This window comes from Culex quinquefasciatus, chromosome 1 (assembly GCF_015732765.1).
Source record: "Culex quinquefasciatus strain JHB chromosome 1, VPISU_Cqui_1.0_pri_paternal, whole genome shotgun sequence".
NCBI classification, from domain to species: domain Eukaryota; kingdom Metazoa; phylum Arthropoda; class Insecta; order Diptera; family Culicidae; genus Culex; species Culex quinquefasciatus.
The window spans coordinates 131,345,358-131,372,833 of NC_051861.1; the positions used below are offsets into that span (position 1 = coordinate 131,345,358).

General features: G+C 39.0%; 1 protein-coding gene across 1 annotated transcript; it reads left to right on the top strand.

Moving 5' to 3' along the window:
- The first annotated feature begins 8,254 nt into the window (after nucleotides 1-8,254).
- On the top strand, nucleotides 8,255-22,309 carry LOC6044333 (casein kinase II subunit alpha). The gene is made up of 4 exons (XM_001861828.2): nucleotides 8,255-8,553; nucleotides 8,654-10,444; nucleotides 21,207-21,322; nucleotides 21,387-22,309. Exon 2 carries the CDS (start codon nucleotides 8,885-8,887, stop codon nucleotides 9,911-9,913), a length of 1,029 nt encoding a protein of 342 aa, XP_001861863.1. The 5' UTR covers nucleotides 8,255-8,553; nucleotides 8,654-8,884; the 3' UTR covers nucleotides 9,914-10,444; nucleotides 21,207-21,322; nucleotides 21,387-22,309.
- The last annotated feature ends 5,167 nt before the right edge of the window (nucleotides 22,310-27,476 follow it).

Consider the following 27,476-nt stretch of genomic DNA (forward strand, 5'->3'; position numbering starts at 1 on the left):
TTTCACTTATAGCCACTAGCACACTAATTTTATAGATTTTTTTTTTTTCAAAACTGCAACAATTTCCTATTAATCACATTTTTTCCGTAGATTCATTAAAAAGCCATTACTGACCGATGAAATATTTCACCCATCACTCATCAATCACTGATAAAAGGAATACGCCTCTTATTTGTTTACGACGAACGACAAATCGAACAGTTTTCTTCGTTCAATTTCTTTTGATTCTTCACAGGTCGCAGAATAACACTTTTGTTCATATTTTTCTCAACGTTTTCACTTTATTGCCAGCAAGAACCGTATTCAAAACCTTTTTTCATTCTGGCCTCAAATAATTTTTTCACCAAAAACCCGAACGAAATCTTCAATTTGGAAAATCACAAACTAAACGTCAAACGGTCAAACAACAGGGTGTCTCTGCAGCACGTGTACCGCTGCCTTTTCCAGCACCGCAGTAAACAAATAGAAAACTCCTTGAATGGGTCATCTATAAATCACGTAGTAAATAAATTACTTTTAACAACTTTCAAAAAAATCTTCGTAGAAAAAAACTGTTGAATTTTCATTTGGGTTATATTGGCAACGATAGCCTGTTGACATAAACTGCGTACGTCAAGGATATAAACAAACATTTTCTGAACAGAGCAATAATATTTCCAGGTAACCAAACAAGATTTTAAATACAGTAATACCAATTTTCAAACAACTTCTTATTACTAATTTCCAAACCGCCTGCTACCGCATCCGGGAAAAAGTCCCTAATCGATCGGAACCAACTTTTATTCTCTTCTCATAACCGCCCAAGTGCTCGCTCACGCAACCAAACCATTTAAGAGGGGTGTGAAACACGCTAAGCCATTATCTATTGTGTGGGAGCTGTTGGCATGCGGCCCTGGCCAAGATGCACGCTACGAGGAGTGAGGACCAGGAGCAGCGCTCTTATAAAAGGGCTGTTAAGTGTAATTCGCGGTGCTGGAGATGCTGTCCAAACAGGAGAAAAAAAAAACACGGAAAATCGAGTGGGAGGGGGGGGAGAGAAAAGCACCCGAAACGCGATGATTAATAGAATTATTTACCTGCGCTGCCTTAAATGCATCCTTTTTCCACACCCCCACCAAGCAAAGGAGGCTGGGAGTTTTCGCAGCTGGCGATGGTTACGTGTTTAGCGTTTACCAGCATATTTAGTGGGTGGTTTATTGTGGCGGACGATGATCCATTACATTATCCCTCTCACTTGATTTGATGGTGCCGCAGCGGGAAGTTCTGGTAGGGTTTTTTTTTACCTTCACCCTGATTTAGATGTCCTGATGGGAGAAAGGAGATGGGAAAAGTAGTAAGTGGCGCTTTGAATTTATATATCTGTTCAATAATTGAAAAAAATCAAGGCTAATACAGTGCATGATATTTGTGTACACTTTTTCTCATAATATTACATACTTTGACTAAGAAAGGTGAACTGCATGCTTTTGCATGCGATTTTACACAGAAATTGTATACTGTGAAGTGCGTACACTGCTTATTCAAATATTCGACTATCCGAAGAGAAATTTTTTCCAAGGCATTCGGATAATTGAGTATTCATAAGTTCAAAAATTCGAAAATTTGGAAATACAAAAATTTTAAAGAATCTGAAATCAAGAAATAAAAAAATACAAGTTCACAAAATTTGGAAATTAATTCAATTCAATTCAATTGGTGTTTATTAGAATTTAACAGTTCTGCTCCAGGATGTTACATTTGCAATTCAGAGATTTGGAGAACCTTTCAACTGAGATCAATTCATAAGCCTTTACATGGAGGGTACATGTTTCTATGTTTAGATGTTGCTAGCTGCGTGCTCTTTTAGGGAAAATAAATTTTGAGAAAAAACCCTAGATCTATGTTTGGCTAATTTGGAAATTAAATAAATTCAAAAGTTTAATTTGTAATTTGTAATTTGTTGTTTTATTGGTTACGATAGCCTGTTAGTATAAACTGTGCATCAGGTCAAGGATTTAAACATAACGAAAAATTACAGTTGGATCCAAATCTGAAAGTAAAAATATTAACAAATATCCAAAATTCAAAAATTAAAAAAAAACCGGAAATTTAGATGATTTTATTAAAAAAAATTACAATTCCAAAAAAATAAATTCCAGAATAAAAATTAAAAAAAAATTCTGTTTAAATAAAAAAAAAACAATATTCAAAACATAAAACGAAAAATTTAAGAAATAAATTCTGCAATGTAAAAAAAAATAAATGTAAAAATAAAATCTAAAAAAAACAAAATATCAAAAGTTCAACTACTTCAAAATTTTAAATCACGAAAAATTAAAAATATGTAAGGCTTAGGCGTTAACAAATTTAATAACGAGGTTCGAACTCAACTATTCAAAGTTCTCATCAAAATTTAACTATACGGATAATCGATTCACGAAATTTATATATTTATCAAAATTTGAGTAGAATGCGACTCTTAAAATGCTCCAAAGTTACCGCAAACCGGGTAAAATTGATAGCCGGGGTGACTTTGAAATTTTCAATGGAACTTTAAGTGCGATCAACTGAAACCCCACATTTAGAATCTTTTTTTTTGCATGTTTTCTAAAATATTTTGAGTTTAAATGAATTTTGGATGCATATTTTGTTTTTCTTCGCTAAAAAATAATTTTCGTCAGACTATTTTTTTAATTATTTTAAGGCTGGTGTTACGACCGCTGAGATGGGCGCACTGCCAGACAGTGGAAGGCCAACGGTGTAATCGACCGATTCCATCTCAAATGTCAATGCGCGCGCAAAGCAGAGAGAAAAACAAAACAAAGAAAATTTCCCCATTTTGGAGGTGTTGTAACCGAAAGTAGTTCGCGGTAAATTATCATTTCGAGCCAAACATTTCATTAGGGCACAAAACCAAAACGTAAACATTCGGGATTATTCCACTATTCCATTCAATAGTACACTCCCTACATGCCCTCCAAGAATCAGATTGATAACAAACAATTTCCTATTGAAAAAAACAAAAACGCAAAAGGGCACATAACCATTTTCACTGCAAACCAAAAAAAAAGTTCAATTGTGCCCTTTTATTTTTCGTTAGTTTCTCGTACTTAAGGAACTTTTTGTGTTATAAAGTGAACTTTTCATGCATTCTTAACACTAATTCACCTCAAAAAAAAGTTTGGTTTACTTTTCACCAAGGATTTCTGCAGAGAAAAACTTCGTCAAAAAACAATATTTAATACGGTCCCGCGGCTGCTGTTCAGTACACTTTAGAAGAATTTTTATATTTCACGTACCTTATTTACACTATTCAATCACAAAACTTAACCAATTATCAAAATTTCTACTGAATTCCTCATTATTTCTAACTAAACAAAAGGGCCCGTAAACATCATTCCAAACAACAATGCGGTGACAGCGCTTTAGTGCCCTTTCAGCTCTCTTCGAAATTGCATTTAGAAAGGGCCCATTATGAACAACAGTTGGAAAGTTAAAAGGGCCTAATAACAAAATTTTCTTAATTTATGAGTTTTATTACGAAAATCAACAAAAATTAAGAAGCATTTAAGCAGAGTTGAGGATAATGATGTGTTTTATAGTATCATCAGTAAAAATACCAACAGTCAGGCTACTTTTTTAAATAGGAATTGAAACAAGTTGTCCACTTTTTGCGAGCGATTTTCTCGAATCGCGGTTTTTGGTTTTATGCCCTAATGAAATGTTTGGCTCGATTTAATCTGTGCAAAGTTAGTGCTTTTAGGGTCGAATCAACGTTTATAAAGAGCGTATCCCAAAAGCAACCTGTAAGTAGAGTGAAAACGACAATTAGTGTCAATTAAGTTAAAACTAATGATAAAATACTTACCAGCTGCGCACGACGACTAAAGAACAGCACCGTTCAACGTACCGTCACTTGGTGCCACCTCGGACGGTGACTATATTTGTGAGTTTACCTGAAAAAGAGGAATAATATTAATAATAACCTAAATATAGACAATAAACAGGAACAGGCGAAGGAGAAGGACAGAAGGAAGGTCAAGGAAGGAGGTTTATTGTGAGGAGGAAGACTAATTGAGTGAGTAGGAGAAATGGGATGAAATTTGTAAATAATACTAACCTTAAAATATATTTGCAGTTTTAAAGCTGCTGCTGGAATCAGCTGCTACATAAAAATTAGTTTGACTTATAGTTCTTCCGAACAGCTGGTACAAATTTGATTAAAAGTTTTTGTCTGTCCTCCCCCTCCCCCTTCAAAGGTTACCCGAAAAAAATATTTTTTTTAAATAACTACAAATTTTGTTTATGGAAATTAAAGTTTATGGAAATTAAAGCTGAAATCAATTTAAAATGCATTCCCCAGCGTGTTTGGGTTGATTTAAAAATCTTTAGAATTTTTGAAACTTTTCGATTAACGTCATGATTCGAAATCCGGACACTTAGTAGCATATCATTTTTGTTATAGCTGGCAAAAAGTCATGTAATAAGTTGGAAATGTAGAAATATCATCAGGATGTAATATAAACAGTTAGTTTTAAGAGAATGCATGCAAACTGTGTCTTTTCGAAAAAAAATTCATCCGATTTTTGAAATTAAAATCACTTGTTGTGCTTCGAATCTCGAACACTGATAAAAGCTGATTCGAAATCCGGACACTTTTGATTCGAATTCCGGACACTCGATTTCGCTTATGAATCGCACACATTTGGACTGAAATGTTAGTGCATGACATTCTTTAGGTCTCAAATAACTTGTTATCATCGAAACAATCGATATTTTATATAAAAATTTGTTAGAATTTAAGGAAATCAAAACCATAAATCTCTGCTTTGGCTTCCCGGTACTTCAGATGCCTATGACATATTTCAGTGAAATGTTTCTCATTTTTGGTGAACTTATAATTTTATTTCATTGTTTTGGCATTAAGTAGGGGAGAGTGGGGAGACTTGATCCCCGGGGAGACTTGATCCCAAGCCTGTATCTCGTCAGCATGTGGGTAAAACAATTAGCTTTGTTCAAGAAAGTTGTGCGAAATTGACTAAAACTCATTGTAGAAAACAAAGAAAAAAATTAAAAAATGTTTGGATTGAGTTACACACATTTTTTTAAGAAGTGCTGCAAAAAACTTCCAAGAGATCTTTTTTCTTTGATTTGATAAGTATAGAAAACACTCAAAAATTATTCAAAAAAATATTTTTTATACATGAATTGTTTGATAAACATATCAACTCCAAAACCCTTACGCATTTGACGTTAAAGTTATCGTCATACTATTTTTACAATCAATTGTTTAAAAAAGTGCGTTAAGGGAGACTTGATCCCTGAATTTTTACAGTCACTGGAATCAGCCTCAAGATTAAATAATTTGGCTGGGTTTTCGTACATAGTTTCCTTTAGTATAGTTGTACATAAATAACTGCAGTTTGAACCATTTTTCAAAAGTTTTTAAACAAAATCTACCAGCTTTTGTAAACATGCTCAATTTTGATCTAAAAAAGAAAATTTCAAGTTTTTAAATATTGTACATGCTAAACTTGTTATATTTTGAACACAAACGTACAGGTTTAATGTGAAATTGCTGTATCTTATAGAAAATTAAAAGTTTGGATGAATAAGAAACATTTTGCTTAAGATTTCTTCAAAATGTTGAAAGTGGGGTCAAATTACCTCCAACATTTTGAAAATGCCGGTTTAAAATATTTTTTTAAAAAGGCTGGCATTATTCGAAGAGTTTATCTGATGAAATGCCCTTATCAGTCAAACATAGTTGAATGTTTAAGCTTTCAATTCATGCAAAAAGATCATAGTTTTGTGAGAAATTGACAGAGTTATGTGCGATACAAAAAAGGGGATCAAGTCTCCCCACTCTCCCCTACAGTGTTCAAACCAAACTTTAAATGACAAACTTAAAATGAAAGTTGATGTTAGAATTCATCAAATAGCACAGTTTTTACATTCATAATTCGAACTTATATCCAAATAATTGATAAAACAAGATGAGGTGTCCGGGTTTCGAAGCGTCCGGGAACTCGAATCATGTCTTTATTATCGCAAAATTTTATTTTTCGCTGAAATTTTTGTTTTCGTAAAATCTTACATTTTTGAAAACTAATGATTGCAAAACAACTGTACTAATGTAAAATGCATTTTAAAACACCTTTCCATGTAAATATTCAAAATATGGCTTGTTATTTCAATATCTATATTTTTTTATTTTTCGCCCCACTCGACCCCGGCCATAGCCGAGGGACTTTAAAAAATATTTGCATCGGCCTAATGAACTGTTGAAATTCTAGCTTGTACCACAGACAAACAGACGGGACACTCGAATGCCGAACCATCGTCCTTCTAAAACGGTTATTTCAAATGCAATTTTGTTTCGGCATCCACTCACCCGGCGCTGATGGCGCTGCTGTCGTTACAGCTCGCCCGTCTTTTCTCAGTGTGTGTGATGTGTGTTTTTAAATTAAGCGTGAGCACGTGTGAGGCAGCAAATGAAAACAAAACAATTATGATGGAATTCAGGAATTCTAACGATGATCCACAATCCAGGCTTTGATGGACAAGATTGGGGCGCCAATTTTGAGGCTGCTGCTGAGGCGCCCGATACTGCGGAGGAAGCCAGATCCTATGGTGGAGTCATCTCCTTCGGAGCAACCTGATGCTTATCCCTCGTGGACTGCTGCTCAGATTGCTGCTGCTGGTCGTCCTTTTGGCGATGTTGCGTCGTGGGCGCCACTCAATCTTCTTCTACAGTTGAGTTTCTTTGATTCTGTTTCGATGTATGATTTTGTGGTAGTGTTTTTTTGGAATCTTTGCGACTTTTTGCTTTTGTTGTTTGGGGCAACTTAACTGCTCCGTGGACACGTTCCCCGCGGATGTTTGATTTGAATTGGATTTTTCCACTACTGGTGTTTTCGTGACCAGGGGTATCGAGATTTCGGTGGAGGAGGAATCTTCGACAGAACTTGGAAGCAACGGGAGGACCAGTTTTTTAGTCTCTGTCGTTGCAGTTGTGGTGCGTCGTTACTGATGCTGCCGCATGATTTGGCACATGAAGTTCTGCCATTGGAAACAGAGCCAACCGTGGAACCGACCCACTGTCCTCGCCACTGTCATCTTCGGCCATCGATGTTGATTTTTATGTTTTTCATCGGGTACTGACTGGACGATCAGCAACATCAAAATTATTTCGATCAGCTGATTATGTTAACAATCGTTATGGCTTGATTGTCTAACGCATACATTGACATGACACATGACAGTGAAGGGTTTGTATTGGTATGTTTGGGCTGCGCTTCGGCATCAGCTCACCAGGCAGCGCTGGCGTCGCTGTGATTTGGTGGTTTGATGAAGGACAATGGATTTCCATAATAATTTGTATGGAGAGTCACGTCTGTTTGTCTGTGCTTGTACTTTCAATAAATTATCATTTTTTTATTTTTCAAAGTCACAGTCATAGAAAAACATTTGCATCGGTGTTTTCTTGACTCTTAGAGTTTTTTTTTAATAGGTCCTATAAACATACTAACAGGTTATCGTAACCAATAAAACAACAAATTACAAATTACATATGGAAGACAATAGTTCCTAGGTCCTTTTTAAAAAAAAAACTCTAGACTTGTTCTTTAGCAAGTGCGTACATAAATCTGAAAATATCACTGTTTGCAGATTACGTGCAACTTTTGTGCGTAATCAACGCGAGTGCAAAAAAAAACACTTTCCATTAATTTGTCTGCCAAGAAAGTTATTAAAACAGTTTACAGAGTTCTTCAAAATAAGTACAGCACTTCGGAACAGAGGCTTTCGTTGATGGCACCCTTGCCCACACTCATCCAAAACTTTTTTGACTTTTGATGTGACGTTTCTCCCGCCAAGATTCTTAATGGATAGGTTGAGAGCGATTAGTTGCTTTGAATTTGACAACAAAGGATTTGAGTCGGAATCTGGCGTGTATTGGGTCACATAATGTTTTCAATTTAATTTAAATTTTTGTAAATCACGAATTTTGAATGATATTGAATACAAATGGCACAGAAAACCTAAATAATTAAAATTTCAACTCAACATGACACATGCGAAAACTCACCCAACCTTGCACTTTCAAACCACCTCGACCCTGTCAAACCTTTCCCTTTTAGTGCTGTCATTCGCGCCGTATCCTTCCATCTCCCTCTCTCCACCGCGCGCGCACGCACCCATCCGACGTCTGGCATGTTTTGTCTCGCCTCGTCATCGTCGCCGCCACTCTCTGACACACACAAGTCCCACCATCGTCGTCGTCGTCGGTCTCGCTCGCCCCTCGGTGAGAAGACTTTTTTTTTCTGCGGTGGCGGCCACCATCTTGGAAAATCGCGCCGTGGTGTCGTCGAGTGCCTGAGAATCCCCGTTCGTTCGTTTCGTCAACCTGGCTTCGTGATCGCCGCGCGGAACGGAAGAAAAAGTCGTGCGTTGTGCGTGTGTGATCCGATCCGGCCGGAACCAGTAGGTGAATCGGACGCGGACCGTTTCTGCGCGAGCGACGGGTTGTGTTCCGCGTGTGGCGTTTTGACGTGGTTCCGGTGAAGAAATTCTGTAGGTTCCTCACCTTTCCCCCGACCCCCGAACCCCCCCATAATTTCTCACCCTGCCGCTGGTAGTGACCTCCGCTCTTCTTCGTTCGGCCTCTTTGCAGGCAGTCGCCGCCGCCACTGGCCGTCGTCGTCATCGATTTCCGCATATTTTAAAGTTTTCTACGTCGGAACGTAGCAGCGCCGCCGTCTGCGGGAGTTTGGTGGCAGGTGCCGGTGGAGGAGGAGGAGGTGGTGGCAAAGGGAGCAAAATTCGTCCGCAGTTGGTGTCCGCTTTGACGGCGACGGCGACGACGACCACCACCCAGCAGCAGCTGAAGAAGAAGGGTGCCGGAATGACCTTGCCGAGCAGTGCCCGGGTTTACGCGGACGTCAATTCGCACAAGCCGCGGGAGTACTGGGACTATGAGAATTACGTGGTGGACTGGGCCAACCAGGATGATTACCAGCTGGTGCGGAAGTTGGGCCGGGGCAAGTACAGCGAGGTGTTTGAGGCCATCAAGATTACCAACAACGAAAAGTGCGTCGTGAAGATCCTGAAGCCGGTCAAGAAGAAGAAAATCAAACGCGAGATCAAGATCTTGGAGAATCTGCGCGGCGGAACCAACATTATTACGCTGCTGGCCGTGGTGAAGGATCCGGTTTCGCGTACGCCGGCCCTCATCTTCGAGCACGTCAACAACACGGATTTCAAGCAGCTGTACCAAACGCTGACCGACTACGACATCCGGTACTATCTGTACGAGCTGTTGAAGGCCCTCGACTATTGCCACAGCATGGGCATCATGCACCGTGACGTGAAGCCGCATAACGTCATGATTGACCACGAGAATCGCAAACTCCGGCTGATCGATTGGGGTCTGGCCGAGTTCTACCATCCGGGCCAGGAGTACAACGTGCGCGTTGCCAGCCGGTACTTCAAGGGGCCGGAACTGCTAGTCGACTACCAGATGTACGACTACTCGCTGGACATGTGGTCCCTCGGCTGTATGCTCGCGTCCATGATCTTCCGGAAGGAGCCCTTCTTCCACGGCCACGACAACTACGACCAGCTGGTCCGCATCGCCAAGGTACTCGGCACCGAGGACCTGTTCGCGTATCTCGATAAGTACAACATCGAGCTCGATCCGCGCTTCAACGATATCCTCTCGAGACACTCCCGCAAGCGATGGGAACGCTTCGTCCACTCCGAGAACCAGCATCTGGTGTCGCCGGAGGCGCTCGACTTTCTCGACAAGCTGCTCCGTTACGACCACTACGAGCGGCTGACCGCGCGGGAAGCCATGGAACATCCCTACTTCGGGATCATCGTCAACGGCCAGATGCCCCCGCCCTCGTCCTCCACGAAAGGGAGCAACCAATAAGAGAGCAAAAAGAGGAGCAACGCGAGAGGAAAACCACACACTGTTGAATTGTAACCAACCACACATCAAATAACTACAATAAAAGAAAAATGATGAAGTATAACACTAACTATTACAAGAAAAAAAAACAAAAAAAAAACATGGTAAAAACTAAATTTATAAGCATACATTAAACAAGACAACTCTTCAAACAAACAAAAAAAGAATCGCTGAGAACAAGCCGCGCGCAGCTACTGGAAAATAGCAACAACAAACCAACCTGGGAACGAGGAGCGCAGATTTTGCTGAATATTACGTTACGTTACACACTACCCACTTCTACCTACTACCCATTTTGCGCTTCTGTTGCTTCAATTGAATTGCGAGTGAAAGGGTGCGAGCGCGCGCGTGAGTGTGAATGTGTGAATGGCAGTGCTTCGGAATACTAACTAGGAAGAGCGGTTGAGTCTACTAAAAAGCAAAACAAAACACCGCCCTGGTGCAGCCGGAAATTGAACCAACGAGGGCAGTGATGGACTAGCGGTTCGAGAGGTGAGTAATAACCTTTTTTGTCTTAAAGTTCTATCTGCGGTGTCAATCAAAAAAAAAAATCGAATATGTAGCGTTAGCATGGCATGCTCTCGGCGTGACATTCTAGGTACTTGAATCTTACGTCCCCAATATAAGCCAACAGATTGCCTCTGGAGGATTTAGTGTCCATCAGTTTGTGCACCAACTTGGGAGGAGTTCCAAGAAGTTAATGAAGATTGCCACGACGGTCACCGGAATACCGAAATGAGCTTCCCTAACACGGACGTGAACTTCAAGTACCCCTCGAATGGGATTTGTTTGCGTCGAATCGAAAGATCCTAAGGTAGCGCACTAAAATCAAATCCCGTTTCTGTCTTCCAAAACTCGTGGTTTTCGCAGTTCCGCAGCTCTCCGTGTGTTTCTATATTGTTCGGACGGTGGTGGAATAAAAACCCAAATTTTGTGCATCAGCCGCTTCGCAGCAGATCAAACTGTTGAAAATATATTGAAAAGTTCAATTTTAGTTTGTTTGGTACTTATTTACATGTGTGTGTACGTCTTACATTTTTTAGTTCGCTTCCGTACAGAAATTTCCTCCTAATCCTTGCACAATCCACCGATCCTTAAATCCTATCAGTAATTTTAATTCATTATTTTACTTATAACTTTACTTTCAACTTGTGCAACAACTTACAATTCACCCCAGCAGCAATGACCGCACCGGGCTCTGCTGAGATTTTAACTCGTTGTTCTTCGTGCCAAATCTGTGTGTTGTCTATTGTTAGTTATCACTTTTGTACTAACTTAGGTTAATTACGTGTTACCTGTGATCCTGGCACGTCAGTTCCGTCTGTACTGTCCTGTTCTGTCCTGGTCAAACGGTCTGAAGTCCGTACGAGTGTTTTATCCGTGTTCTTGTGATCGTCCGACCTACGCGCACAAATAATTCACCTCGCAAATAATCCCGCACAAACTACTTTTTGCGCAACTACTTTCCGCGTGAACTTCTTCTTCGATGTCAACAAACTTTCTCCCTATCGCTAACCACTCTTTCTTCGTGTTTATTTCCTCCTCGCTCTTTCTGTCTGTCTCTCTGTTTTGTTGTGACAGTTGTAGCCAACGCGTCGCGTCGACGCGTTTTGCGGCGTTGCTGCGACCGTGTCTGTTTTGCCGCGACTGGCGGCAGTGTTGTCGGAACATTCCCCAGCCCGTAACCCGATCCGGGAGTCTGCTTCCGGTTTAGGGTTACTCACTCGTATCTCCGACACTGCCAGCTTCGCCACCGCTCGCTTGCACCAGCCGCTTTCGGTGCGCACGCACGCTTTGCTCGCCCGCTCGTCCTTGCACACGATCGATTCGTCCACGGGGCCCCGAATCCAGCACTTCCGTTCGTTGCCCTCCATGGTCTGGGCATTTCTCTCCCGCGATGTCGTCTTCCCGAACCTCGTCCGCCTCGGCAGGTTCTTGTCGCTCCGTCGTTTCCATGTTGCGCGTGCCAGCTGTTTGGGACGCTGGCACGTGTCCCGTAGAGCCACCGCCGGATGTGACGACGGTAGAGCCCCGCCCGGTTGGTTTGGTGAAGCATCTCGCTGAAAAGAGTTGGGAAAAATCGCTTCAGCCTCGTCCGACTGCTGCAACACGCACGTAAGCGGATGTGCGTTCTCCGCTTCGTCGATGGCAGTCTTCTGGATCTCGTCCATGAGCCGCCGCCCATCGTCCAGCGCCATGAGCGCTTCACTGACCGATCGCATCAGTCGCTCCCAAGCATCTCCCAAGTGAGAAGACAGGGGAGGATTGACCGACCACGTCGTCCGCACCCACGTCAGCTGAGCCGCGCAGTTGTTGACGATTTCCCGGACCATCTTCGTTGGCGCCTTGCTCGTCTCGTGGCCGTTGGTATTCGGAACTGCCCCGGGGTCCAAACGATGTTCGCTCGCTGCCGCTCTCGGCTTTTCCAGCTGCTCATCTTCGGTTGTGCAGTCCTCGTTCCGCTGGCGATTCGTGGGCTCATTTTTCTCCTTCAGTGCCGGGTTCTTCTCCGGCTCTCGACCCAGAGAGGTCGTCGATTCTTCCAGAATCTCTCGTGCTTGCGTCTCCTTCTTGGGCTCGCTAACCGGAATTGTAGACGGCTTTCTGCCGTCCTGCATATCCGGCACCTTCCGCTTTTCGGGCGCTTGCCTGCTGCTCACTGGAACCACCGAGTGCACATTCAGAAGGACACTTCTGCGCGGTTTGCGCTTCTCCGTTCCGTAAACCGTCCATCCGACCTTCGATCGCACGGCAATCGGCTCATAAAGCTGGCCGATCCGTGACTCCAATGGCGCGAACAGATGCAAGTTGTCCAATCCGATCAGGATCGTCGGTACACCTGATGGAAGATCTTCCAGCGGCACGCCGGACAGATGCGTGTACTTTCCCACCACTTCTGGGTAGTTCACTTCCTGCTGTGGCAAAAGGAGCTCTCCAACGGTTCGCGTCGACAGCGGAAACTTCTCTGTCGATCCCTGGGCTGACAGCATCAACTCCACCTTGCGCGATCCGTCCTCAATCCGGTTGATGTTTCCGGTCCAGTTGACAATCAACGGCTCTGGAACTCCTTCTGCCTTCAACTGCTTGGCCACGGCGTCATCCACCAGCGTCGCCGACGATCCTTCGTCCAGGAACGCTACAGTGTCGTACTGTCTCTTTCCGGCGTGCAGTGTTACTGGCATCATGCGGAAAATCACCGAACGACTCGAGTTCTCCGCTTTCTGCAGCTGCACCGTCTCTTCCGCGCGGTGTAAGAGGGGATGATGGTCGCCGACGCAGTTCGGAACCGTACACCGGCCCCTGAAGTTACACGGTCTAGATCCGTGATTGTTCAGACACCGGCCACACAATTGCAATCTCTCTACTTCCCTCAGCCGTTCCGCGACGTTCATCCGCTTGAAGTCCTCGCAGGATCGGATGAAGTGATCCGCCCGCTTGCAGAACCAGCAGGGCCTTCCTGGTCTCTCGATGCGCTGCGCTTCGACCTGCTTCAGCTCCGTTTCATGGACATGAACGAACGCTCTGCCCTGCGGCTTTCCTCTTTCCGGCTTGCTGTGGTCGCTCAAGTTCTGGGACGAAAAATCTGCCACCTCCGAAGCGTCGTCCACGATCCCCTTCATGAAGTTCGCAAACCTTCGCAGTGGATTCTCCTTCTTGCCTCGCTTGAATCTGACCCAATCCATCTGGTAGCTAGGCGGCAACTTCTCGATCAGCTCCTGCACCAGCATGGGATTGTTCAGGTGGTCGTGCAGACCTGCAGCTTCAAGGTGGTCGCACAACTGCTTCACCACCATCCCAAAGTTGATGAAGGTACCCAAACGATCGGCATGCGGTGCCGGCGCCTGCCTCACCTTCTCCAGCAACGCTTTCAGTAGCTTCTCTGGTCTCCCGAACATGTTCCGGAGATCTTGGATGATGCCCGGCACCGCACTCGGGAAAACTAGGCTGCTTCGCACGTTCTCCAGCGCCTCGCCATGAAGTGCCTCCACGAGTCGTGTGAGATTTTCGATGTTGGAGAAGCCACACGCTGCCGTGGTGTGCTCGAAGCAACTGATGAACAGCGGCCAGACTTCCGGTTCGCCCTTGAACTTCGGCAAGGCATGCGACACCACCTTTCGCGCGGCCAATTGCTCTCGCGTGATGTGAGTGGTGTTGCCAAACGATCCGCCACCCTTCTTCGGTTTGTTCTTGACGCTACTTTTTGCGGACTTCACCGAATCGCTATCTTCTCCAGAGTCCTCATGATCGCTGCTCTCCGGAGTGACTTCCGGTTTCGGCTTTGGCTTCGGTTTCCCTCCAGTTCCAGAGTTCTCGCCGCCCTTCAACCAGTCGGTCACTTTCTGCTCCGTGGACTTCTCGGCCTTCAGCGCTTCGACCTTGGCCTTGCTAGCATCGATCTGCTTCTTCAGAGCTGACCGTTTCTTTAAAAACTCCTTCTCTACAGACAACTGACGCTGCAGCATCTCCTGATCGTGCGCCAGCTGCTTCTGCTCGATCTCGCGCTGAGTTTTCAACTCAAGCGCCTGCATCTCCGCCTCCTCCTTCATCCTCTGCTCGCTCCAGGCCAGCTTTTCCGCCAGACGTTTCTTGCGCAGCTCAATTTGCTTCACGAAAGCCTCCCGCTCGGCACGCTGTTCCTCAGCCAACTCCTCTTCCGTTGGAACTGCAACAGAACTAGCGCCTGGGACGGTTCCCGAATCGCTGATGGCGCCTGACTTCTTCGTCTTATTCCCCGGAACTTTCAGCAGAAATTCGGAGTCGACACACTTCGGACAGATCCACTCTTCTTCCGACTTTTCATCCACGCCCGAGCACTTTGTATGAGCCCACGAACCGCACTTAGAACACTCCTCCCAACCATGCTCGTGCTTGTCTGCCTTTTTGCAAAACATGCACTTCGTTTCCTTCATACGGGAAACCATTTCCGAATCCGGTTTAAAAAATTTTGATTTTGTTCGGACGGTGGTGGAATAAAAACCCAAATTTTGTGCATCAGCCGCTTCGCAGCAGATCAAACTGTTGAAAATATATTGAAAAGTTCAATTTTAGTTTGTTTGGTACTTATTTACATGTGTGTGTACGTCTTACATTTTTTAGTTCGCTTCCGTACAGAAATTTCCTCCTAATCCTTGCACAATCCACCGATCCTTAAATCCTATCAGTAATTTTAATTCATTATTTTACTTATAACTTTACTTTCAACTTGTGCAACAACTTACAATTCACCCCAGCAGCAATGACCGCACCGGGCTCTGCTGAGATTTTAACTCGTTGTTCTTCGTGCCAAATCTGTGTGTTGTCTATTGTTAGTTATCACTTTTGTACTAACTTAGGTTAATTACGTGTTACCTGTGATCCTGGCACGTCAGTTCCGTCTGTACTGTCCTGTTCTGTCCTGGTCAAACGGTCTGAAGTCCGTACGAGTGTTTTATCCGTGTTCTTGTGATCGTCCGACCTACGCGCACAAATAATTCACCTCGCAAATAATCCCGCACAAACTACTTTTTTGCGCAACTACTTTTCCGCGTGAACTTCTTCTTCGATGTCAACAAACTTTCTCCCTATCGCTAACCACTCTTTCTTCGTGTTTATTTCCTCCTCGCTCTTTCTGTCTGTCTCTCTGTTTTGTTGTGACAGTTGTAGCCAACGCGTCGCGTCGACGCGTTTTGCGGCGTTGCTGCGACCGTGTCTGTTTTGCCGCGACTGGCGGCAGTGTTGTCGGAACATATATCTTCCTGTGCTAAGTGGCCCTTAAATAGCTTTGTTGTATACCGTTTCGGGTTCTCGAATACGGCGTGGCACCACTCAAACTTCCAATTTCCCAACAAAATAATCCTGATTTACAATGGTCACCACCACCACTGCGGTGTCAGTTTTGTTAGTTGTTAAACCGGCTCGGCCTACTATTCCGACTTGTCCCCGACACACGGGTGCATCCTTCAATGCCAACATAATCGTTGTCGTCTCTGATTGCAATCTGCGGTTCAACACCGGATCCTGGGTGTCAATTCCGAACCCTAATGTAATGTTCCATGACTTCAGACCAAAATGTTATGATTTGTTATGTTATGATTTGTTTGTGTAACTTTTTGCTTAACTTACAATTTTCAAATGTAAAACTTTTAACTTATAAAAGAAAAAGAAATGGCAAAATCATCTCAACAAAACTGGTTGCTATGATGGAAAAAAATGCTTTGAAACTATGAGCATTACACTTCGCGTGACGTTATTTGCAAGTGTAACGTCACACGTCGAAAAATGACCTGCTACTTTTTGTGGATGGGCAATTTGTGTAAACAAAGCGAACAAGGAAATTTTAGAAAAAATCATCAACAGATGGATTTTTTTGTGAGAAGTTCGGGAGCGATTTTCTTTACGGTGATTCGCCTCCTCTCTCTCTTTCGTGGGTGAAGAAAGTGCGCAAGCGAAAAAGATTTGTTTCGTGATGATTTCATCCCATACCATACACCGTTTGCGGCAGAGAGAGAGAGAGAGTGAGAAGCAGTATTTGTACCTAAGATTTGCACCTCGTGTTTACACCGCGTGCAATCTTCCTACACTGGAAACTTGTACGGCGTGTAAACATACATGGCGTTTCGGGAAGACTGTGTGTATGTGACCCATAATGTCACTCAGTTTTCTCAGCATTGGCTAAACCGATTTTGATCAAACAAGTCGCACACATAACTATTGACTTTTATGAAGTTTCAATGCGAGGTTCAAAAGTTATGTATAAAAACAAGTTAGGTTGTTTTTCGGCTCAGCAGTCAGAGAGAATTTAAAAAACCTGTAGTTTTTTCTTTTTTATTCCGACGTTTCGACGCAATATGTCGTCTGTTTAGCTAAAGCGACATTTGTCAGGGAAGGTAGCATCAACGGTGTATTTTGGAGCGCCAAAATAGCTGAATCTTAGATCAACAGCAAACACGGAATGTGATGCCTTCCTCACAATAACATGGTAAAATAAAAATGTACAACCTACAAATCTATATTTAGGGTGGCTCGACATGATCATTTTTTCAGAACAGGCCTTTTCCGGTCCTATTTGGGCCCCCAAACAACCCCCCCAAATTTGGGAGCGATTGGGTTTGACCCAGCTTTCCGCAAAGCGATTCAAATTGGTATGGAAATTTGTATGGGAAAACCCTCGTTTTTACATTTTAATTTTTATCATTTTCATTTTTCACTCAATTTAAAAGCTAACACCGTAGAAGTATAGCCCTGAATGTCCTCTAAAACTTTGCCGAAAAAAGTATGGTTCTATCTTGCTTCTGAAAAAAGATACAGAGTTTTAAAAAAAGGCATTTCAAAATAAGTGCTGAAAATTATCTTTCTTGCCAACACTGCCAGTACTTCGGTACACTCAAAGTAAAAAGTATCCTTTTTTCAAGTTCACCCGTCGTCACCCTTTAAAAGGGCATCGAAAATGTACTGAATTTGACATACCCTTTTAAAAGGGTGACGCCGGGTGAACTTTAAAAAAGGATAGAAAGTATCCTTTTTGAGGATTGAAAGTACCCTTTTGAGGGATACTTCTGACTTTGAGTGTAGATATTTCGGAACCTTATTTTTTAACGCAAGCTAGCAAAATGGTGTCTTAGGAAAAGTTGTTGTATATTAGAGGTGGGCAAAAAAGAACGACCCGCTCAAAGATCCGGTTCACTGAAAAGAGCGTGGCTCACAAAAAAAGAACCGCGGTTCTTTTTTAAACTCCGGTCTTTTAAAAGAACCGTTTCAATATGGCATGATTTTTGCTATAAATATAATTTATTGAATTTCCAAAAACTTAAGCATTAAAATTTCATTTCTTGCAGAAATAAACGCAATTTTAAAATTAATAGCAATTTTCCAATTCCAATTTTTTTCGGATTAAAAAAAAGTTTATCAATACATCAATATTTTCAAAACTAATGATTGCAATACAACTGGGGATGTGTAAAATGCATTTTAAAACTATTTTTGCATTAAAATGTTCAAACCATGGCTTGTTATTATTTTTATTTTTTTGCGACTTTGACTAAAGTTGCGGGACAACTTCCAAAAATATTGGTTACAGCCTAATTTATAAAAGTCCAATGTAAAATAACTTATAAAATCACACGATTCTCGATAAAACCCTTTTTATCCAAATTTTGAAAAAGAGTTAAAGAGCCGTTCAAAAGAGCGGCTCTTTTTAAAGAGCGAACGAAAATGAGCGGCTCCTAAAAAAGAGCTATTTTGCCCACTTCTATTGTATATGAATGTGACTATTATTTAAAATTATTGACATGCAGGGTGACACACCTACAGGGCCTAAATTTGCGATTTGTAACCTTTTTCGCCCACTTTTCAGTTATCAAAAAGGTCTTAAATAGAAGCGAGAAATGGGTTGACACCCTGTAGATGAGACACCCTGTCTTCCAACCAAATCTTTTTTTTTTTTTTGGAATAAGTAGCTTAACAACTTTTCCTAAGACACCAACGCTTCAAAAGGTCACCAGTAGAAGTTACTCTGCATGTCAATAGCTTTAAATAAAAGCCACATTCATATACAACAACTTTTCCTAAGACACCATTTTGCTAGCTTGCTTCCTTATTACGTTAAAAAATAAGATTTCGAAATATCTACCGAAGTACAGGCAGTGTTGGCAAGAAATATAATTTTCAGCACTTATATTGAAATGCCTCTTTTAAAAATTCTGTATCTTTTTTCAGAAGCAAGATAGAACCATACTTTCTTCGGCAAAGTTTTAGAGGACATTCAGGGCTATACTTCTACGGTGTTAGCTTTTAAATTGAGTGAAAAATGAAAATGATAAAAATTAAAATGTAAAAACGAGGGTTTTCCCACACAAATATCCATACCAATTTGAATCGCTTTGCGGAAAGCTGGGTCAAACCCAATCGCTCCCAAATTTTGGGGGGTTGTTTGGGGGCCCAAATGGGACCGGAAAAGGCCTGTTCTGACTGAATTAGTCCATTTTGAAATTTTCCCATACAACTTCAAGCCATCCTAATATATATTGAATATCAATTGAATAGCTTGTAATTCGTCAGGTTTATGAAAAAAAATGTTTCTCTCTTATTTCCTGACTCATTTTGAGACATTTTTCAATATTTAAAAAATATTTGCTGCGATCTTTATTTTCAATATGATTAAATTGCTTTTTTAAAACTTTCCTCCAGTAAAATTTTAAACACTGAAAATTTGAAGTTAACATAGTCAAACTTTAGAAATTTTAATTCAGTGACAATCCCATTTTTTCATGTACTTAACTTTTTTACGATATGGATAATTTTGTTTTCGTGTACATACAATTTTCAGTTTAATAATTGATTCTGGAAATATCAAAACAGAAATGATAAGAATTAAATTTTAACATAAAAAATGTCTAAATGTAAAATAAAATCAATTAAAATAAATACAAAGGCAACATCCAAACAAAACGTTAAATTTGTGATATTTTATGTCAAAAGGAAAAAAAAATATGTGAAAATTTGATCTCAAGATTTTTTTTTTCATTTGAAAGATATTTTAAATACATTTTTAAAAATGTATAAAATGACAGGGTTTCTTACAAAACCAGGGGTGCTTTTACAATCTTCCGGACTTTCCTCGAAAATGTTCTTTTTAGCATAACTTTTGAAGTACTTTACTAAACTTCTTAATTTTTAATAGGGACTTATAGGACCCCAAGACGGATCGAATACGACCAAAACGATTTAAATCGGTTCAGCCAGTGCTGAGTTGAGAAGTTTTCGGTGCACACATCCAAACAAACACGCACAGACATTTGTTCAGTTTTTGGTTCTGAGTCGATATGTACACGTGATGGTGGGTATAGGAGCTCGTAGCCAGTCTAAGCACCATACTCTCATCGGGAAAGCTGTAAAGTACCTTCCAGAGCATCCCAATATGAATCTGGTTTAAAAATCAAAATAAAAACAAGGGGTTTCCCATGCAAATTCTTATAGAAAATTGAACCATATTCGACGCTGTCGTGCTAACTTGTCGCACGTCGCTTTTTGTCGATCCGGGAAAAACGCGTTTTAAAGTTTGACCTTGAGTAAACAAAAACTAGTCCACGCAATGTAAAAAATAACAAACACGTTCTGTTGGTTGACCATTCTGTGCATTGTCCAGAAGTTTTGTTAAATTTGGTTGCCGGAGTGTCCCGAGTTATAATTGAAAATGTTTACGGTAGTCGAGCTCGCACTTGTGTCAAACGCATTCTGATCTGAAATCCCTTTGACCAATTGTCGCACTTACATCGATTTTCAGGCTGTGGCATGAAAGCACGACAAGATTGAAACTTTTTTCATATGAAAAGTGACAACAATGCACGAAGTTTTTTATGGTTTGATTGAATATACCTTGATTGAAATCGATTTTTGGGGATCTGTGAAGGTAAAAAAGTGAGACATTGTGAGCCACACAAAATGGCGTTCTTAACTCAATTTGGCCCAAAATGCACGTGCGACAAAAAATCGCGTTTTAGACCAGTTTTGCGCACTGGATCTTTGGACAGAAGCAACATTCTTCGACAAAGTTTTAGAGATTTTTTTTCTATTTTAACGGTATTGTGTTGGTTTGAAAAAAAAAAATGGAAAATAAAAATTTTAAAAATCAAAGTGTCAAAAAGGAAATGCAATGCCCAAAGCGTGGACGCAACCAATCGCTCTCAAATTTTGAGGAGTTATTTAGGGGCCTAAAAGCAACCGAAAGAAGAATCGCCCATCTCGAGCCACCTGGTTGCACAGACAGTGCAGATGTATTCCATGATGTGTTCTGAAAGAGCCATGACCTTATACATTGCTTGAAATGGTAACATCTATCCTTTTAAAGGAACGGATTTATAGTTAAAGAAGTGTATTGACCCAATACCTAGTGTGATCCAGTTTTGAAGACAAACAACAGAGTGGAATACCGGGAACATTCTTTTCAAGTATCACCAGCGCCCAGGAACCTGAACGAAACAGCATGTATAAACCAGAACACTTGCTCTGCCCCTGTTATCCCAGCAATAGCATTACATTGATGTGAGTATAACCTGTTGAAAGTGTTTCCATACAAAAATATTATCTATAGAGCTTAAACTACTTGAATTGCTCTTATTCTGAATTTATTTAAAAAAGAAACTGGGTTAAATGTTATTTGATTGTTGCATTAAACAGATAGAATGTTCGAAATCAATATTAGATGTTTCGTATCCTCTAAATTGGAATTTGTAGCAAATTGTATTTAACATTAAGTTTTTATCTCTCTTTCTTGCAGAACTGGATGAAGACGAACCCATGGCAGCCTGATACGATCTTTTTGTTGTTACATTTGTTTGAAAGTGCATTATACAAACGCTTTCAAGAAACCGTATAGGAGAATTTAGCAAAATGGTAATTTACGAATTCTTCTTTTGCTAACATAGAGAAATAAAACTTAATTATTTTTACATTTTAGGAACTGCCACCGACAGCAAGAGTCCGCACACGCGCCCCCGGCCTTCAAGAATCGGACCTCTCCTAGCATCGATCTCCAAGCCGCGCGATTGATTCAGCAAAGAAAGAAGTTGTTCACCAAAAGTCCAAGCAAAGCAAAAAAAAACGCCCTTCCCCCCTTTTCTTCCCCTTTTCCTCAAATTTTACTTCAGTGTAAAACACTGCGGGAAAAAAATCAGACAAGAACAAACACTCATCAGAAGAATTCGAATCCTTTTCCTAGCCCATTTTTTTTTACGAGGACGCGTTTTATTTTGTGCGTCGACTGTTGGCTCTCGCCCATGTACAATAGTTTTCACAAGAAGAGAAAGAAGCTAAAAGTATGAAAGTGCGAAACAGGAGTTAAAGGAGTAGAAGCAGAAGAAGGAAAAAAAACTGAACAATAGTCACAGAAAAAATGATGAATTCGGGAAATATACAATTTTTCATTTGACATGAAGCACGCAAACGACTTTTCATTGCCCATTTGTTTGATGATTGATCGCAAAACTATTATTATAATTATGACCTACTATTAAATGTGAACTATTATTATTTTTCTCTTGCAATGTATAGTGCGTACAAACGAGACATGTGTGTATGGAGAACAAAAAGAAAACAAACAGAAACAAAACAAAAAAAAAAACAAAGCAAAACCGGTAATTTTCTGCTGAGCGAGTCCAATTGATTCGAAATTTAAAACCAACTGAATGATTAAAGTAAAACAAGAAGAAAAAAAACACTTTTCAAAACTCTGCTTTTAAAGAAAATCCAAAATGGAAGCTGAGCGAAAGCACTTAATCCAGTAAAAAAAAGAACAGATAGTTGTAATAGGGACGAAGTAATTATAGAACAAAAAAAAAATAATTATAACAATATTTAAATCAATAATAAAACGAAACGTTATCCGTTTGCTTTTACTTCATTTCGAAAAAGGCGTATAACCACCAAACACCACACATAGCTCGAATGTTTGCATTTTTAAGTGGGAACGGTTTGATGTTTTAGCAAGTCTGAATCCTAAAAAAAAGATTTTTAATTCTTCTGTTTGAATAAAATTTCCAATCTGGTTTTATCACATTAAAAAAATCATTTCCGGGTCAGCCCGAGAGGGGTTTCCAGAAACACGTGCACCTTGAATTTTTCAAAAATATTCAGACATGACCGAATTGTTTTTCTCAAAAGTTTGTAAATTTTAGAAAAACACTTGAAATTTGACCCCAAAATCACACTTTTCAAAAGGTCATAACATTGCGCCATTTCAACCAAAATTAGCTCTCTTGGACGCAAATCAAAGGTAATTGATTGGGCTTGTAGAGAAAAATAGCTTTTAGTTTCAAAAACCTAGCTTTATATGTGAAAAGGTTGTATGAAAAAATAAAATGCGATTTTGTAAGTCTAGGGACCGAAGAGCCTAGGTCTGAAAATATTTTTACCGGATTCCGGATTGGTTTTAAACTTTCATACGACCTTTTCAAATTTTAACACGCAGAAAAAATGAGGCATATTTGAATCAACAAAACGTTTTGTTGATTTGAAAATCATGATTTTTGTCGAATCAACGCAAAATGTCAAAATGTTCAAAACAACAAAAGAACTTTTTTGGAAATGAGAAAATCAAGGTTTGTTTCAACGTAATTTTGTTGATAATATTCAACAAAAATTTTGTTGATTCAAACCTCGTATAGGCTGATTTTACAAAAAAAAAAAATCAGGGTAATGCTAAATTTTTGAAAATTTTTACTATTTTTTTGAAAGGCCAATTTATCACCTTTCATTTGCAGGGTTGTTACGGACGGCGCGGATCGCACGGATCTGGCGCGGATTTGCTGGCTAATTTTGCTCAGGCGTAGATTTCGCGCGGATATCAATTTTGATAAAAAAAATAATTGAGAACGATATAATTTCTTTCTAATTAGAAAGGAAAATATTATTAGGAATTAAATAAATTCAATCTTTTTCGTTGAGTGCAAAAAAATCAAATTCTAAGAAGTTGTTAATGAAGAAAATTTTCTTCTCAAAATTATTGATTTTTTTCTTAATATGAAACTTCGAAATAATCTTCAAGGAGCGATTTATTTTAAATGTATTGAGATTTGTTATATAAATTAAACATAACATTGCAACTCATTATTTTTAAAACATCTGCTTAACAATTTTATTAAAATCAAAATAACTAAATTCGAAAAATTACAGAATTTCAAAATATTTAAGCTATGAAACTTTTTAGATTTTCTATGTTTTTTCAGTATAAAAATTGAAATTTTCGAATTTTTGGTTTATTGAAAAAATGAAAAATTCTGTTGCCACTCGGATTCAGGTAGAATTGATTCTACTCACAATTATCACAACATGACGAAATTTACTTACTAATCTGTTAAAATCTCCGTCTTAAAGCGAAATCTAATGTCCAAATAAAAAAATAAAAAATCTGGAATTCATCACTTTGAAATTTCAGAATTTACATATTCAAGAAATAAAAACATAGAATTTATTATTTAAAATTGCCCAAACTTACAGACTCAAAAAACGCAAAAGAGTACGAATTATTGAATTGAAAATTTACGAAAATATAACAATTGATTTTTTAAAGAAAGTTCTTAAGTTATTAAATTATTAAATCATTAATTTTTTTAATTATTAAATAATTAAATAATTTAACTATTTATTTTTTAATTTTTAAATTATTAAATTATTAAATTATTAAATTATTAAATTATTAAACTATAAAACTATTAAATTATTAAATTATTCAATTATTCAATTATTAAATTATTCAATGATTCAATAATTCAATTATTAAATTATTCAATTATTCAATTATTAAATTATTAAATTGTTAAATTATTAAATTATTAAATTATTATATTATTATATTATTAAATTAGTAAATTATTAAATTATTAAACTATTAAATTATTTCGGAGTCATAATTTTGTTTAGAGAAATTTAGTGAAGAAAATAATAAAAATTTTGTGTTTCGATTTTCCAGAGTAAAATTTTGGCGAGAATTATCGAGTACAAAATCCCTAGATTTTATTATTCGGTAATTTATTTTATGGTTTTGAATTTTTGAATTTATTTTTTTTCCTGAATTTGTTTCCAAAGCAACGATATTTAAAGTGTTACAAAAAATGCTAATATTGTCCCGAGCAGACGGAAATAACTAGGGAGTAACGTTTTTTGATATTTGAAAATACTAGGACAATAACATTTTATGTTATTTATAACAAGATTTGTTATTCGTCGTTATGATTTTTTTGTTATTGGATTGTTATTGTAATAATAGACTTATATCAAATCTTTGTTATTATTTTTTCTTATTTTAACAACTAATCCGCTCATCCCAATAACAGTTGGAGTTATTCTTCCATAACAAAAAATGTTATTCCAAAGTTGTTTTGGCTTTCAACCAATATCAGACCAATAACAAATTTTATTATGATAACATAAAATGTTATTAAACTCTTATGCGAAAATTGATTTTTCAGGAAGATTCCTTAACACTTTCTGTTATTTTAACACTATTTGTTATTGAAATGGCATGAATTTTGTTATTACCGTCTGCCCGGGGTTTCAGAAATGGCAAAAAAGGTTCCACTTGGTGAAGGTGGGATATGAATCCACAACTGATCAACGGAACTGATCCAAATGCTTTCTGTATTATTCTTTATTCGTTTGAAATTTCATTCATTATGTTACTTTCTTCTATGTTTGTCGCGATTTTTTTATATGGCGTGGATTTTTTGCGACTTTTCCGTAACAACCCTGCATTTGCGTCCAAAAAAAACTAAAATCGGTTGAAATTGCGGAAAGTTATGATTTTTTGAAAAAAGTGGTTTTTGCGAAAAATCGACGAAAATTGCCATTTTTGGAACCACCCTAACATGACGTAGGTCACCCAAACAAAAAAATACGGGTCTAATTATTTCGGCCAAGGAACCCTAGAAAAAATGTTGAGCCCGTCCACTACGTCCACTACGATAGATTTTGATAACATGTTTTTCCTGTAGGTGTAGTTGAACTAAAGTTTCACTTTTATTAGCTAAATTCCTTAGGAGGCTAGAAACAGTGAGGCCACTCAAGTCGAGTGTTTGCCAAAACCAACCAAAAAAGTTTTTTTTTCGTCAGAGTCAGAATTCCTAAGCAGACTTCTTTTAAGAAAAAAAAATATTGTCCGCCTTTGGTTTTTCAGATTTAGTGTAAGCCATAACAATTTTTTTAAACCCACTTCAACGAATCATCTCTGCGGCAAACTTTACGCAGTGGGCCTGGCTGCCTTAACGTTTGTGATGTTTCAATGCATTTGAATGCAATGGCGCACCATAAACGACAAGAAGAAGGCTAATATAATCTAAGGTTTTCTCGAAAATCCCTTCGAAATATGGAAATAGATTTAGGCAAAGACAACATTCTTGGTTTTGATCTTTATTTTTTCATAATTGAAGGATACAAAATTAATCATTATCGTACTTTGGTTTTTAAATGGAAAAAAGCAAAGGAATACTTAATATCTTAAATCTTTTTAAATTAAAATTCAAATTATGGATTTCTTTTTTCAACCCTTTCAGGACTTAATGGTAAGCGATGGAAAAATGATGCTTTGACCTTACGAAAATTACAGGCTAGTTTTGAAAGCTTTGATTTTTGGGTCACATATCACATATCATCAGGCGAGAAAGAGTTTAGCAAATTTATTGTAATTTGAAATCCTTCAAAATAATTTAACTATAATAATAATATAGGGGAAATTATTGATTTTTACTATTCAAAATTTTTGAAAAACTTAAACTATTTATCACTCGATTTCAGTTGAAAACGCATTTTTATGAGCTGTAATTGAACGTCAAAGTGCTGATATGGCAACATTAGAGGCACGCTGGAATTAGATGCTGTTCCCAAGATTTATATTTAAGTTTTTCTTTATATATTTCCAAACATTGTTAGATTTCTATTTTTATAAAAGTTGTGAATATTGTAAATATTGTGACATTTTTTTAGGCCGTTTCCAGAACTTGTGAAACAAAATACTGTTAGTCCTCAAGCTGTGGTGGCCGAGGCAGTTAAGTCGTTGGGTTAGTCTGCTAAAGGTCTCTGGTTCAATTCCTGTAGTCGACATTTTTGTTTTGTTTTGACGGATGAACTTTTTTTGCAAATGAACCTCGAGGGAATAATTCTCTTGTCCATCTCGAGTTGTGTTCTCTGTGTCCGTGAATGGTACCAGTGTGTGGTTTAGATACAGATTGTCACTTTTGAAATTCAAAGCCGAATTTGTTTAAATTGTACGTACTTTTTTAAGAATGAAATATGTATGGAATTTTACATTTTATTCCGTTTTTATTGTTCTTCTAGTCGAATAATTCAAAAGCTTCAAAAAAATATTTAAAACAGTATACAAAATTGTTTTAACAGTTTGACATTTTTAAAAGTCATATTGCTATTTTTCGTCTGGCTCTGCCAAACTTAAGCTCCCCGAAGCCTTTCAAAGACACAGAATTAAATTTTAACTTTGCGGCCAAAAATAATGACTCCGAAAAATTAGTAGCGGAAATATGCCCATTTTAAGCCTAATAAGCGGTCGTGTTTGAATGATGCTGGATAATCTGGACTGTTCCTTGAAATTCACTAAAACCAAATATACCAACGAGTAGAGCAACTTTGTGTGAACATTTCTGTTTATTTTCACCTTTTTTTAAAGTTATGCTAATCCCTTAACAAGCATTTAAAAAAAATATTTCAAAAATGCATTCTAATCAGTCGAGTGCATTGGGCCACGCCCATTTTTCTATTTTTAGCTTAGTTCTTTTTTTTCTTCCAGCGCTCTTTTGGGTCTGCTTAGTGCTGCCAAAATTGATGAAATTTTAAGCTCACGCTCCCGAAAAGTAGCATTTATGCAGAAAATTTCCTGGCATCACTGGCTCACTCCAACAGGCGCTGCACCAGCCTGTTGGTGGTGTTGGTGGCCACCCTTTGTTCTTTATTTGCCTTCGCTTCTCGCTCGGTTTTCTTCAGCCTTCGATTGGAATGGGTAGTCAAAATTGAAACGTCAAACGACTTGGCGCGTTTGTTTTTT